The 10,975-nt window shown below is 48.0% G+C and overlaps 8 protein-coding genes across 9 annotated transcripts; 3 read left to right on the top strand and 5 right to left on the bottom strand.

The window, feature by feature from the left end:
* LOC9634783 (25.3 kDa vesicle transport protein) lies at window positions 1–1,132 on the bottom strand. Of its 2 annotated transcripts, XM_002979397.2 has the most exons (5): window positions 868–1,127; window positions 622–782; window positions 413–559; window positions 243–319; window positions 1–187 (listed from the first exon to the last, which is right to left on the bottom strand). In XM_002979397.2, the coding sequence occupies exons 1-5, from the start codon at window positions 1,053–1,055 to the stop codon at window positions 101–103; spliced, it is 660 nt and encodes a 219-aa protein (XP_002979443.1). In that variant the 5' UTR covers window positions 1,056–1,127; the 3' UTR covers window positions 1–100. The 2 variants fall into 2 exon arrangements, with proteins under 2 accessions (XP_002979443.1, XP_024540394.1); XM_024684626.1 differs by having other exon boundaries at window positions 243–559; window positions 868–1,132.
* Window positions 1,133–1,254: 122 nt separating this feature from the next.
* LOC9634782 (pentatricopeptide repeat-containing protein At4g02750) lies at window positions 1,255–3,285 on the top strand. The gene has a single exon (XM_024684444.1). It carries the CDS (start codon window positions 1,255–1,257, stop codon window positions 3,283–3,285), a length of 2,031 nt encoding a protein of 676 aa, XP_024540212.1.
* Window positions 3,286–3,308: 23 nt separating this feature from the next.
* Window positions 3,309–4,255, top strand: LOC9634452 (nascent polypeptide-associated complex subunit beta). The gene is made up of 5 exons (XM_002979500.2): window positions 3,309–3,455; window positions 3,510–3,658; window positions 3,723–3,779; window positions 3,849–3,887; window positions 3,963–4,255. Exons 1-5 carry the CDS (start codon window positions 3,388–3,390, stop codon window positions 4,088–4,090), a joined length of 441 nt encoding a protein of 146 aa, XP_002979546.1. The 5' UTR covers window positions 3,309–3,387; the 3' UTR covers window positions 4,091–4,255.
* On the bottom strand, window positions 3,889–5,980 carry LOC9634451 (chloroplast stem-loop binding protein of 41 kDa b, chloroplastic). The gene is made up of 10 exons (XM_002979396.2): window positions 5,720–5,980; window positions 5,502–5,660; window positions 5,364–5,450; window positions 5,220–5,310; window positions 5,119–5,173; window positions 5,000–5,060; window positions 4,731–4,952; window positions 4,564–4,680; window positions 4,420–4,509; window positions 3,889–4,366 (listed from the first exon to the last, which is right to left on the bottom strand). The coding sequence occupies exons 1-10, from the start codon at window positions 5,885–5,887 to the stop codon at window positions 4,178–4,180; spliced, it is 1,239 nt and encodes a 412-aa protein (XP_002979442.2). The 5' UTR covers window positions 5,888–5,980; the 3' UTR covers window positions 3,889–4,177.
* Window positions 5,910–7,637, bottom strand: LOC9634781 (KRR1 small subunit processome component). Its single transcript, XM_002979395.2, has 11 exons — window positions 7,424–7,637; window positions 7,294–7,370; window positions 7,130–7,240; window positions 7,008–7,076; window positions 6,905–6,961; window positions 6,819–6,857; window positions 6,587–6,771; window positions 6,454–6,532; window positions 6,254–6,397; window positions 6,118–6,198; window positions 5,910–6,060 (listed from the first exon to the last, which is right to left on the bottom strand). Exons 1-11 carry the CDS (start codon window positions 7,632–7,634, stop codon window positions 5,992–5,994), a joined length of 1,122 nt encoding a protein of 373 aa, XP_002979441.1. The 5' UTR covers window positions 7,635–7,637; the 3' UTR covers window positions 5,910–5,991.
* A 45-nt stretch (window positions 7,638–7,682) lies between these two features.
* On the top strand, window positions 7,683–8,376 carry LOC9634172 (AIG2-like protein D). The gene is made up of 5 exons (XM_024684554.1): window positions 7,683–7,790; window positions 7,851–7,923; window positions 7,980–8,072; window positions 8,125–8,208; window positions 8,260–8,376. The coding sequence occupies exons 1-5, from the start codon at window positions 7,684–7,686 to the stop codon at window positions 8,335–8,337; spliced, it is 435 nt and encodes a 144-aa protein (XP_024540322.1). The 5' UTR covers window position 7,683; the 3' UTR covers window positions 8,338–8,376.
* On the bottom strand, window positions 8,334–9,874 carry LOC9634171 (electron transfer flavoprotein subunit alpha, mitochondrial). Its single transcript, XM_024684553.1, has 8 exons — window positions 9,812–9,874; window positions 9,570–9,761; window positions 9,308–9,519; window positions 9,071–9,234; window positions 8,847–9,005; window positions 8,742–8,794; window positions 8,542–8,682; window positions 8,334–8,490 (listed from the first exon to the last, which is right to left on the bottom strand). Exons 1-8 carry the CDS (start codon window positions 9,866–9,868, stop codon window positions 8,410–8,412), a joined length of 1,059 nt encoding a protein of 352 aa, XP_024540321.1. The 5' UTR covers window positions 9,869–9,874; the 3' UTR covers window positions 8,334–8,409.
* On the bottom strand, window positions 9,873–10,905 carry LOC9634780 (NEDD8-conjugating enzyme Ubc12). Its single transcript, XM_002979393.2, has 6 exons — window positions 10,809–10,905; window positions 10,627–10,742; window positions 10,462–10,570; window positions 10,306–10,384; window positions 10,143–10,259; window positions 9,873–10,082 (listed from the first exon to the last, which is right to left on the bottom strand). The coding sequence occupies exons 2-6, from the start codon at window positions 10,736–10,738 to the stop codon at window positions 9,945–9,947; spliced, it is 555 nt and encodes a 184-aa protein (XP_002979439.1). The 5' UTR covers window positions 10,739–10,742; window positions 10,809–10,905; the 3' UTR covers window positions 9,873–9,944.
* Between the last annotated feature and the right edge of the window lie 70 nt (window positions 10,906–10,975).

Here is a 10,975-nt window from a genome sequence, read left to right as displayed (position 1 = left end):
TTCCACTCAAGAAGAAAAATGATAATCGATTTCTGTCTTCCTCTGAATGCCTCTGTAACAAGAGCTCTTTAAACAACACCCACTCTTTCTTGTTTCATTCCTAGCCCCAGATAGATCTCCGCATGAAAAGGAAGATCAACACTACGGAAAGCACGATCACAACTGGTGCCCACTTTCGAATGAGAGCCTGCAAGTTTCACGTTTTTCCATCAGCGGTGGTAAGGAAACTTGCGAGCAGATACCTGTCTGTTGAGATCTCGAGCTTTGTCCGAAAAGATGCGTGATTCGGCCGTCAAGCGGGTTGAGAGCTGGCTTACCTCTGGGAAAGATGAAAACAGCGTTAAAAAACCAAGAGAGGAAACAATCGCAGACGAAGAGTTTGACGAAGACGAAGAGAAGAAAGAAAGCTTACGATCGAGCTTGTCACCAACGCCCAAAACCTCTTGAATGTTTCTCGTCATTATCTGCTGGACTTCGTACAGCTCGTCGTTGAGTCTGGACAAGTTCCGCTGCGTTCTCGTGTCAAGGTAGAGCTTCCTGGTTTTCTGGATGAATATATCTTTGCAAAACAATTGCATCGTTAGACTTACACAGTCAAAACAAAGAGCAAAAATCACCCACCAAATTTGACAAAGGCATACGGCCTCGCAACAGTCTCGATCTGTGAGTGATTCAGCCGCTCGAATTCCCTCTGCAGCTCCTCCAAGTATTGAAACGCGAGCTTCTTCGGGTAGGATCGATCGCAAAGAGTAAGGTAGCAAACTCTCCCTTCAATCAGATAGCTACAATCGAGAAAGAAAAAGAAAAAAGAAATCAATCTCAACCCCAACGAGCTCAAATTCTCGCGAAGAATCCAGAAGAACTCACTGAAAAAAATAGGGGCCAGTCTCCACTGACATCCTCGACGGCTGATTCTGCCCGTGCGACAGCCGCTTGAACAGCGACTTGGCCTGCTGCTTGTAAAAATCCAGTTCCTTCTCCTCTAATCCAGTGTCCATACCTTCGGCGAGTGGCAAGCCATCAGTGATCCGAGCTATAACTGTCAGCTTCACCATGCCTGTGATCCGGATCTGGCGCTCTTCCCGCAAGAACCCTAGTTTACCGCCATAAAGCTTTCACACCAATACGCCTCTCATTAAAATAAAATACAGATGAATTAAAATGGACTTAACTTAACTACTAGTTAAGCATTGTCTAGGTATATTCCAAATATTTAAACTTTGGTTTCTTCTTCAATGGTTCGCCGAATGCTGGATGAAGATCTTGAGGGAAGAGCTGCATCGATCAATCCTGGAACTAGAGAGATACCCGATACAATCACGATTCACTGCTTTGATCCGTCACTGTGGCAAATCCTTGGCTCTGGAAGAAGGCCGTCGCTTGCACAGGATTCTTGCGAGAGATGGCGCCGACCAAGAACCTTTCATGGGCAATCTGCTCGTCCAAATGTATGGCCAGTGCAGGGACCTCGCTCAATGCAAGCAAGCATTCGAGAAGATCAGGAAGAGGAATCTTTACTCTTGGAACATAATGGTCGCGGCATATGCCCAAAACGGGCATCTTGATCGCGCTGCGCGGCTCTTCGGGCTGATACCAGAGACGAACTTGGTGTTGTGGAACGCAATGATATCTGGGTATGCGCAAAACAAGTCGATAGATATAGCGAAGAATCTCTTTGAAAAAATGCCCGAGAGGGATGTTGCGTCTTGGAACTCGATGATTTCGGCATTTGCTCTACATGGGCAATGTAGCAACGCAGTGGCGCTTTTGCTGGAAATGGACTTGGAAGGGATCCATTGCAACAGGATCACACTCTTGAGCATTTTAGACGCTGTCGATCGCATCCATTTGAAGTTCCTCCACGCGGAGATTTGCAGCCGAGGACTTGACACCGAGGTGGTGATGGGTACGGCACTGATCAAAACGTACGGGAGGATGGAATCTCCGGATCTAGCGCGCAGTGCGTTTGATAGAATCTTGGAGCGTAACATCGTCAGCTGGAACACTCTCGTTGAGGCTTGTTGCTCGGATGAGATACTCCGTCGGATACCTCTATGGGATCTTGTGTCGTGGACTTTGGCGTTAACGGCATATGCCCGTGATGGGAATTTGCTGGATGCCATTCGCATCTTCATGGGCATGCCCGAGAGAAGCAGCGTGACGTGGAATGCCATGCTGGCGGGCTGCGTCCAGCATGGAGCTTTGGGCGAGGCCGATTGCCTGTTTGAGGTGATGCCCGCGAGAAATGTGGTGACGTGGACGACGATGATCTTTGGAGGGGATCACAGGAGGTCTTTGAGCTTGTTTCGAGGCATGGATTTGGAGGGTCTTCAGCCAACTAGGATCACGTTTTTGAGCCTCATCGATGGATTTGGATCGCCGCAAGCTTTGGACGCGTCGCGAATCGTCCACAAATGTGCCACGTACGAGGGTCTCGATCTGGACCACGAAGTTTTGTCCAGTCTCATCAAAATGTACGCTAGATGCGAGAGTCTAGTCGATGCGAAACTCTTGTTCCAGAATGAGATGAATCGATCAAGTTTGGTGTACAACTCCATGCTCTCTGCTCTCTCGGGAGGAGGAGAAGAAGCGCTTGTGTTCTTGCGAGAAATGGACTTGGAGGGCGTCAAAGTGGAGAAATCTTCTCTCATCAACACACTTGAGAGCTGCAAATCCATCGCCCAAGGCAAAATCCTCCACAGCAGCATTCCCAGCGAGCTCCTCCGATCGGACACGGCCCTGGGAACTTCCGTGCTCTACATGTACGGCCGACACGGGGACGTGATCACCGCCCGTACAATCTTCGAGGAACTCCACGAACGAACCCTGGTCGCCTGGACAGCGCTAATCTCAACTTACGCACAAAACGGACGTGGGAACACGGCCCTGGCGCTCTTTCGTCTCGCGGGATTGGATGGAATCCTCCCGGACACCGTCACCTTTGCAAAAATCCTCGTCGCATGCAGCCATGCAGGGCTCGTCACCCACGGCTGCCAATTTTTCAGCTCTTTCATGGGGGATTACAACCTGGTTCCATCGCTGGATCACTACAATTGCCTCATCGATCTCTTGTGTCGAAATGGGCGTTTGTTTGATGCCCAAGAAGTGGCCGCAAACATGCCATTCGAGCCAAACCTCGTGTCGTGGGTGACTTTGCTGGGCGGCTGCTCGATCCACAGCGATCCAGAGGGAGCATTTGGAGCAGCCCAGCGAGCGAACGGAGTGGACAGTCGCAGCACCGCTCCCTATTCCTTGCTCTCCAACCTTGTAAAGTCCCTGAAATGAAGAACCCTAAAAGAAAAACCCTCCCTCTCTATTGGGGCTAGGGTTTTGGAGTTTCTCCTTCCAAGATTTGCCATTCTTTGCGCCGCGCGCTGCCCAGCCGCAATGGATCGCGACCGACTCATGAAGATGGCCACCGCCGTGCGGACGGGAGGGAAGGGAACCGTGAGGAGGTAAAGATTTGGGATTAGATTGGAAGATTTTGGTGAGAATTCTGGCAATCGCAGGAAGAAGAAGGCAGTGCACAAGACCGCGACCACCGACGACAAGAGGTTGCAAAACACGCTCAAGAGATTGGGCGTCAACACCATCCCCGGCATTGAGGAGGTGAATATCTTCAAGGACGATACCGTCATTCACTTCGTCAATCCCAAAGGTAGGAATGGAAATCTCTGCGTGGACGAATGGTTTGATGGATTTCTTCTTCTATCTTTTCGCAGTTCAAGCTTCCATCGTTGCCAACACTTGGGTCGTGAGCGGAGCTTCATCCACCAAAAGTATGTCCATCTCTCCTTTTTTTCTTTGGTCTCTTCTTACTGGAACTTTTCTCTCTTTCTCCATTCCAGAGCTTCGAGATTTGCTACCAAGCATTGTAAACCAGCTGGGTACGTTTATCAAATCCTTCATTTTCGTTCGTTTTGAAAGAAACATTGGATCTTCATTCTTTTCTTCTTTTTCAGGCCCGGACAATCTCGCGAACTTGAAGAAGATTGCTCAGCAGTGGCAGACTAACTCCGGTGCCGACGACGATGATGTTCCCGACCTGGTTCCCGGAGAGAACTTCGAAGAGGCTGCTAAAAAGGAATGAGTGACAAGGAGCTAGCTAACGCTGCTTTGTTTCCTTTTTCTTACCCCACTCTAGCTTTTTGTAATTTGCGGTACCTTGTTTCTGGTTCTAGGCCGGAACAGCAACTTTGATCCCCAGTTTCTCCAGAATCATATCGTCGGTTGAGAAATCGGCTGCTTTACGAAACGTTCCCAGCCCGAAATCGAGGTTGTAGGAATCTGTGAGACCGTCTACCAGTCCATACTTGGGACTCCAGCCAAGATCATTCTTCGCTTTTTCGATCGAGGTAAAGAAATGCTGCAACAAGGCCGATGAGAAAACCGCATGAGACATGAGCTAGAAACTTTTACTTGATCGCGCAGCGGGAATGATTTCTTCTTTCCGAAGTCGAAGTCCTTCGGGTTGTAGTGGACCAGCTCCGGAGTGGGAAAGCCACCGGCCTGTAATTGTTTTGTTCGTTGCTTTTAATTCCAAGCAGCAAAGTCTGTTCATACCTTGGCACAAGCTCGAGCAATGCCAGCAAACGTTACATACTTCGCTCCCGAGATATTGTAGACTTGACCAAACGCTGTTGGATTGTCCAGAACGCGGACAAATGCGTCAGCCAGATCCTGCAATCGTAGACGTGAGTAACGAATAAAGCAGCCGCAAAACCAAGCACCTTGACGTGACCAAGTTGCGTGATTTGAAGGCCGGAGTTTGGAATAGGAATTGGCCTGCCAGCTTTGAGGCGATGGAAGAACCATTCTTCCACTGGATTGTAGTTGAGAGGGCCGTAGATGTAAACTGGTCTGATGGAGGTCCAGGGCACTCCTTTGCTTTGCAGCAGTGCTTCAGTGTCAAGTTTTCCTTTGTGCCTGCTTTTCGGATCAGTAGCATCAACCTGCACAATGGATATCAGCAATCGTATGATCCTTCAACAAGCTTCACCTCAAAATGGGGAAGTAAGTCCGACTTTAAGTACACTCCAGCCGAAGAACAATAAATGTATCTGTTTCAAGACATCATCAGCCAAGAGAACTTTTTCGTTTCTTGAGAAGTTCACTGACTGCTTAAGGCTTGGAATTGCGTCGATAATGGGCTCAACTTCGACAGCCTCCCTCCCTGTCAATAGAAACTTCATATCGAGAGCACTTGTGATTTACTTTACCGTTTATGTCATAAACAATCTCGAAACCAGCACTGGCAATTTTGCTCTTCATTCCATCGAAGTCTTGACGATCTCCTTGAATGTGCTTTACCTAAAGACAGCAACTAAAAAGATAAAAACCAGCTGCAACTGGTGACAACGTACTTTAGAGGAGTATTCCGCGTATTCTTGGTCCGTTTCGCTGGCAATCTTTTGAGTGACTGGTGTTTTTCCACGAGTGAAGAGAGTCACCTGCAAAAAAACTGTGAACTTTCACCTTCTATGTTAAAATAGATTTTCAACCTCGTGTCCAGCTTTGACAAGCAACCTTGCCAGGTAAACTCCAATAAACCGAGTTCCTCCCATCATCAAGATTTTCTTCGCCGGAGTATCGCTGGAAGCTGTGGTAACAATGGACACTCGTCGGACTGCTTGAGTTCGAAGCCTCGTCCGATCTGTGGCCTGCATCTCAAAGCAGATTAGCGAGATAGAGCCGCTAAGAACAAGTTTTCAGAATCTACCTGCCGCACGACATTCTGAGTGAAATCCGAAGCTAGAAATTGGTCAGTTCTCGCATAAGAGAGGCTCCTGTTTTGACATGTTCTTGCTGTATCCTTTCGTGCCTGCATTAAACCATCAAACGATGCAGCGGATGCGCCATACCCTCTGATTGCAGAGGACGCAGCCATGACGAAGAGAGTGGAAAACAAAAGCCTCAAAGAACAATCCTCATATTTTGAATGTGCACCTCAAGAAAACAACGGGCTTGATGCATGCCACGTGTCAGAGAGCATTATGCGAGGTAGTTCTGTACAGAGTCATCAATCCGCTTTTGTTTAGGCAAAACCTTCTCTGATTTCTCCTGGAAAGGAAGCACGACGATTATAAACGTAACGAGAACAACCCGAGTATGACGTACCTTCAAGTTTTGGGCCATTGCAGTGACATCGGCTTTCGAGACCCCTGAAGACGTTCCAGCTCTTTCAGATTTCTTGGTTTCCTGAAACAAACCCGGTAAAAAGATACTCAGTGTTGTTGTGAAAACGCAAACGCACCTTTGGAGGAACAAACGACGAATCGCGTTTGCGTTTGTTCTCGGCCGCTTTTTCCAATTGCTGCTGCTTCTTTTCCTCAAACTTCTTCGCGGCCTTCGTCTCCGCGCTCAGGAAGTACTCTCCACTTTCTAGCTGCAAATCAATCTGCAGAACCTCCAATTGTTAGGCATCGTTATATGACTAAACGTGAAACAGCATACCTTGCTAGGTTGTTGTGGAGGCGGGAAAGGTGTGTACGGCTTCTTTTCCTTCTTCGACTTCTTCCGTTGTACGTTCTTCCTGCCATGAAGATGGCCCGTGAGAACTCGATGTTAACAACTGCGTATAACTTACTTTTTAAACTTCGGCAAGAATCTCTCCCAGTTCTCATTAGCTAGTGCCGGGTCCTTGGCAAGCTCCCTCTTGATCATGAGAGCTTTGATATGGTAAATAGGATGAATGTTATGAATGCAGTCTTCTACTACGCGGCGGAGAGTTTTGAGGCCTTGGAATGGACCCATTGCAGCAACCGTATTTCCCTGAAAGACATCTAAGACAGGAGCGATCGAAAACAACATTGCAGTACCTGAACTAGAATGTAGCATCCAGTTAAGAGCTCCAGTGCCTAGAGACAAAATGTGGTCACCAAAAACGAAACTTTCATAAGCAAACCTTTAAAGTTGCACCATTTGGGCCTAAAAGGCGCTGCCTACGCTTCACAAAGCGGTCCTGTTCATAACTCCTCAGTAAAATACCAGGAAACAAAAAAACTTACCTTGTTTCGAATAAGATTGCCGATCTTGATGATATCGCATTGCATATAGTCTTCCAGAATCTTCAAAGCCTGCGAAACAAACAAACAGATAAGAAAGAATCAAGCATAGAGAGAACTATCACCTGAGGAGCAGGAACACTGCGGGCGAGAAGCTTGATAAGGTCCCTGGCCTTGATGATAATGTAGGGGTCTTGAACTTTGCGTGTGGTGGTGACAGTCATTGATCCCTCTACCTGTGTCACAACCATAAAGATCTAGAACAAGAAGAAAACACTGCGGTACATACAAGATTAAGCTCCCCTTTGATGCCATGCTCCTTCAAAGCACGAGCCACAGAATGCCAAACATCCTGCAAATATTTCTCTGCGAAGCCGGCAACGATCGCATTGCTGGGACGCGAAATCACTAGAATGTACCTCTGTACTGCGGGAAGAGCGTCGAGAAGGAGCTCTGCTCGACGAGTCCACTCCACTGCTCCGGCTTGGGCACAATCTTCCAGTGATCCACATCGGGGGTGTCCCACGGCTTCGGCTTGTCGTGCTTGCCTTTCACCCTGACCCTGGCGCTCCCTTCTTCGCCATCGCCGTCGCCATCGCCGGCTCCAGCTCTCTTCCTCTTCCTCCCCATAGCCCTAGAAATATTTCGAAATTAGGGTTCTTGGGAAAAGAAGGAAGAAATGGCCAACGGCAATGTGTTCGTCTATGGGACGCTCCTGGCAGATGAAATTGTGCGCATCCTGATCAAGCGCGTTCCATCGAGCTGCGACGCTGTGCTCGCCGATTAGTAAGTCGCTCGATCGATCAAATTCCACTGCTGAATTCACGATTTCGTATTTTATCGCAGTCATCGATTCAGCGTGCGCAATCGCGTCTATCCCGGTGCTACTTACAGGAAAGGGGACAGAATCAAAGGAAAGGTATAGAGCTTCCGTGAATTCTTTTGATCCTTGACGGTAGAAATTGGTTTGAGAAGGTTCTACTCGATTTAACACACGAGGAGCTTCAAGTCATGGACGATTTCGAGGGAGAGGAATATAAGAGACTTACTGTGGAGCCTTGCTTACTGGTGATTCCTTTCCTTCTTTCGCTAGATCACATTATTTTCTTTGTTCTCGCAGGATCAAAGCATTACGCTCAAAGCTTTCGTGTATGTTTGGGTTGATCCGGAAGACAAGGATTTGTTTGGAAGCTGGGACTACGAGGTAAAACTCTTCCGGATTTTCGTTTCTTTTTTTCTTAGATCTTCCTTTCAGGAATGGAGATCGAATGATCTGGAGAGATACGAAGCAATGTGTGAGGAATATATGGACACGGGAATCAACGTTACTTGAGGTGAGAAGAACTCGCGCGGGATTTTTATTCGATCGAAGAAACAGGTTGTATACAAACGATGAATTCATTGTTTATAGTCGCTTAGAGGGAACTTTAGCGACCAGCTCTGGAAGCGCCTCGAAGAGATCCATAGCAAGACCATAATCCGCGACCTGACGAGAAAGAAAAACTCGAAACTTGGAAAACCAAGTCAGGGAAAGAACCTGAAAGATTGGAGCGTCTCGATCTTTGTTGATAGCAACGATAACTTTGGAGTCTTTGATTCCAGCGAGATGCTGTATAGCTCCTGAAATTCCTACGGCAATATAAAGCTCTGGCGCCACAATCTTTCCAGTCTGTCCAATCTACAAAATATTCTCAGGCATTAAAAACTTAGAGCAAGAATTCTTCAAGTCGATCACACCTGCATATCGTTCGGAACAAATCCAGCATCAACTGCGGCTCTCGATGCTCCCACTGCATATACATTACGAATGAAAACAGGACGAAACAAATATAAAAACTTAACCAGCGGCTCCAAGCTTGTCAGCAAGTTTCTCTAGCAACTCAAAGTTCTCTGCGCTTTTGAGTCCCCGGCCCCCAGAGATCACGATTTTTGCGGCACCCAGCTCTGGCCGCTCCGTTTGCTGCGAAGCCAAACCAATCCACTTCGACTTTCCAATCGCTTCTGGGAACCCATCACGTAAATTTCCTCTCTATCCTTCAGTTCTTAAAAGTTTCTTGAAAGCTTACCCGAAGAAAGAGACGAAGCATCGAAGTCGACGATGGAAGGATGGCCAACTCCGGTTAATGCGAGCCCGGGAACTGCTGGAAAGGATGTTGCTCTAATGCTTACAATGCATGGACCGGAGCCTTTAAACCTCACAGTAGCCATAGCATTTCCTGCATAGATTGGTCTTGTGAAGGAAGAAAAAGAAAGAACACAAAGAAAAAATCATCAAGCTCTAGCTTAAATCAACGAGAGAATACCTGATGTACGTGTGTTGATCGATCGTTCGCGTCACGTCTGTGATTGGAGAGACTCCCAACAGCGCTGCCGCTCGGGGCAACACATCCTTTCCAAACGACGAAGACGCAGCGAATATGTGAGAGTAATTTCCCTTCTTCTGTGCTTGGACAAGAAGCTCCGCCCATGGCTCCGCCAATGGCTGCCCCAGCAGCGGCGATCGAGCTACCAGAACCTGCTCTAACTCGATCGAATCGACCAAAACAAACGAATTTTTGCTAGAACCTGAGAGACTGCCGGATGAGCCGAGCTCGCGTGCTGGATCGCCGCGTCGAGCTCCGATCCCCCCGATCCAGCTAAGAGCAGCGTCACGGGCGAAGAATCGCCTAATACGGCCGCAGCGGCAGCAACGGCGCTGATCGATCCGTTCTTCACCGATCCTCCTCCGTGCTCCGCGACTACGAGCGCACTACTCGCCTGCGCTGGGATCAATCACACAAACCCTAGAAAATCCTTCCAGCGCTTACGAAATTCCTGGCGAGCTTAGAAAGAGGGCGCCATTTCCATTTCCATGATGAAGCCATTGCAAAAACACGAGTAATAGGTCCGGGGTTCGAATCAAAGAGGGTATGTTACAACCTAGACCGTCGGATCATTAGATTAGATGCATCTCGTGAAGTGCTGGCCGTTGATGTAGCCCCCAGCCATGGATCTCTTTACGTTGGCCTGGAATTGTCTGGGGTGATCTCGCAACACCTCGGCCGCTTCGTGATTTAGAGGATCGTCGGGATTGGGATCCTATAGCACCGAGAAAAAGGATCAAAACTTTTGCTAGAGATTTGGAAGTAGATCGCTTACTAGGAACAAGTATTGGAGGCCGTAGACAATGGAGTTTATGCTCAGCACGGGTTTCCAATCTTCTCTCAAGATGTTGAGGCAAACGTTTCCTTCCAAATCTATGTTCGGGTGATAAACCTGCGAGACAAGCTAGTAAACAATGAAAGGAAAAGAGCAAACTTACCTTTGTTTTGCATTTCACTTTGGGTGCCTCGTGTGGATATAAAGGAGAGATCTGGAAAGAGAAAACAAATGTTCCATCTCTGGAAGAACCAAAACGCATTACTTAGCTAGAAAAAAATCCAAACTTTCGCTGAGAACTGAGAGAACTCTTGCTTACTGGTAGTAGCCTTCATCGGGACAGATCGTGATCTCGAAATTCAGTAAATTGTCCTTTCCCATAGGAAATGTGATCGAAGTGGTCTTGGCCAGATTAAGCTCCGTGATATCTGAAGAACAAAGAAAGGAAGAAGCTCTCAGTCGATTAGTGGATCGAGTGGATTACCTTTCTGGACGCGCAGCTCTCCAGGGCTCTGCTTCTTGATCGGCGCTCTCCCATTCGCATTGTTCTGCGCAGCCTCCTGCTGCTTCTTCTTCACCGAGAAGAGATTGATCATGTTCCTGTAGCACCGACGCGCGAGAGAGAGATCGATCAAACCGAAAATGCAGCTCATCGATCGCACATACCTAGCTCGGATCGCGCACGCGGCGGAGCTCCAGCCCCCCAAAACACCGCCCTCGCCCCTGCCCTAGAGCTGGTTCTCCTTTTTAGGGTGCTAGAAAGAATCGTAGATCATCACGCAAAGCAAAATAAAAAATTCCGGCCAATGATGACGTGTCACCAATCGAATGAT

Source organism: Selaginella moellendorffii, unplaced genomic scaffold (assembly GCF_000143415.4).
Source record: "Selaginella moellendorffii unplaced genomic scaffold, v1.0 SELMOscaffold_41, whole genome shotgun sequence".
In the NCBI taxonomy this organism is placed as follows: Eukaryota; Viridiplantae; Streptophyta; class Lycopodiopsida; order Selaginellales; family Selaginellaceae; genus Selaginella; species Selaginella moellendorffii.
Note: the sequence above shows the minus strand (reverse complement) of the source record. Positions and strands in the feature narration are given on the sequence as shown.

Excerpts from the sequence above, each read along its gene's own strand:
- LOC9634783 (XM_024684626.1), bottom strand. The coding sequence starts at position 1,055 with ATGGTGAAGCTGACAGTTATAGCTCGGATCACTGATGGCTTGCCACTC. Across the intron at positions 783-867 it reads ACTGGCCCCTATTTTTTTCA|CTATCTGATTGAAGGGAGAG; the intron begins GTGAGTTCTTCT and ends TCTCGATTGTAG. Across the intron at positions 188-242 it reads CTCGAGATCTCAACAGACAG|GCTCTCATTCGAAAGTGGGC; the intron begins GTATCTGCTCGC and ends TGAAACTTGCAG.
- LOC9634782 (XM_024684444.1), top strand. The coding sequence starts at position 1,255 with ATGAAGATCTTGAGGGAAGAGCTGCATCGATCAATCCTGGAACTAGAG.
- LOC9634452 (XM_002979500.2), top strand. The coding sequence starts at position 3,388 with ATGGATCGCGACCGACTCATGAAGATGGCCACCGCCGTGCGGACGGGA. Across the intron at positions 3,780-3,848 it reads CGGAGCTTCATCCACCAAAA|AGCTTCGAGATTTGCTACCA; the intron begins GTATGTCCATCT and ends TCTCCATTCCAG. Across the intron at positions 3,888-3,962 it reads AAGCATTGTAAACCAGCTGG|GCCCGGACAATCTCGCGAAC; the intron begins GTACGTTTATCA and ends CTTCTTTTTCAG.
- LOC9634451 (XM_002979396.2), bottom strand. The coding sequence starts at position 5,887 with ATGGCTGCGTCCTCTGCAATCAGAGGGTATGGCGCATCCGCTGCATCG. Across the intron at positions 5,311-5,363 it reads ACGCGGAATACTCCTCTAAA|GTAAAGCACATTCAAGGAGA; the intron begins GTACGTTGTCAC and ends TGCTGTCTTTAG. Across the intron at positions 4,510-4,563 it reads TTGCTCGAGCTTGTGCCAAG|GCCGGTGGCTTTCCCACTCC; the intron begins GTATGAACAGAC and ends AAACAATTACAG.
- LOC9634781 (XM_002979395.2), bottom strand. The coding sequence starts at position 7,634 with ATGGGGAGGAAGAGGAAGAGAGCTGGAGCCGGCGATGGCGACGGCGAT. Across the intron at positions 7,077-7,129 it reads GCAGTGTTCCTGCTCCTCAG|GCTTTGAAGATTCTGGAAGA; the intron begins GTGATAGTTCTC and ends TTTGTTTCGCAG. Across the intron at positions 6,962-7,007 it reads GCAATCTTATTCGAAACAAG|GACCGCTTTGTGAAGCGTAG; the intron begins GTAAGTTTTTTT and ends AGTTATGAACAG.
- LOC9634172 (XM_024684554.1), top strand. The coding sequence starts at position 7,684 with ATGGCCAACGGCAATGTGTTCGTCTATGGGACGCTCCTGGCAGATGAA. Across the intron at positions 7,791-7,850 it reads GACGCTGTGCTCGCCGATTA|TCATCGATTCAGCGTGCGCA; the intron begins GTAAGTCGCTCG and ends ATTTTATCGCAG. Across the intron at positions 7,924-7,979 it reads GGGACAGAATCAAAGGAAAG|GTTCTACTCGATTTAACACA; the intron begins GTATAGAGCTTC and ends TGGTTTGAGAAG.
- LOC9634171 (XM_024684553.1), bottom strand. The coding sequence starts at position 9,868 with ATGGCTTCATCATGGAAATGGAAATGGCGCCCTCTTTCTAAGCTCGCC. Across the intron at positions 8,795-8,846 it reads TGACAAGCTTGGAGCCGCTG|TGGGAGCATCGAGAGCCGCA; the intron begins GTTAAGTTTTTA and ends ATGTATATGCAG. Across the intron at positions 8,491-8,541 it reads GAGACGCTCCAATCTTTCAG|GTCGCGGATTATGGTCTTGC; the intron begins GTTCTTTCCCTG and ends CTTTCTCGTCAG.
- LOC9634780 (XM_002979393.2), bottom strand. The coding sequence starts at position 10,738 with ATGATCAATCTCTTCTCGGTGAAGAAGAAGCAGCAGGAGGCTGCGCAG. Across the intron at positions 10,571-10,626 it reads AGAGCTGCGCGTCCAGAAAG|ATATCACGGAGCTTAATCTG; the intron begins GTAATCCACTCG and ends TTTGTTCTTCAG. Across the intron at positions 10,260-10,305 it reads AAGTGAAATGCAAAACAAAG|GTTTATCACCCGAACATAGA; the intron begins GTAAGTTTGCTC and ends CTTGTCTCGCAG.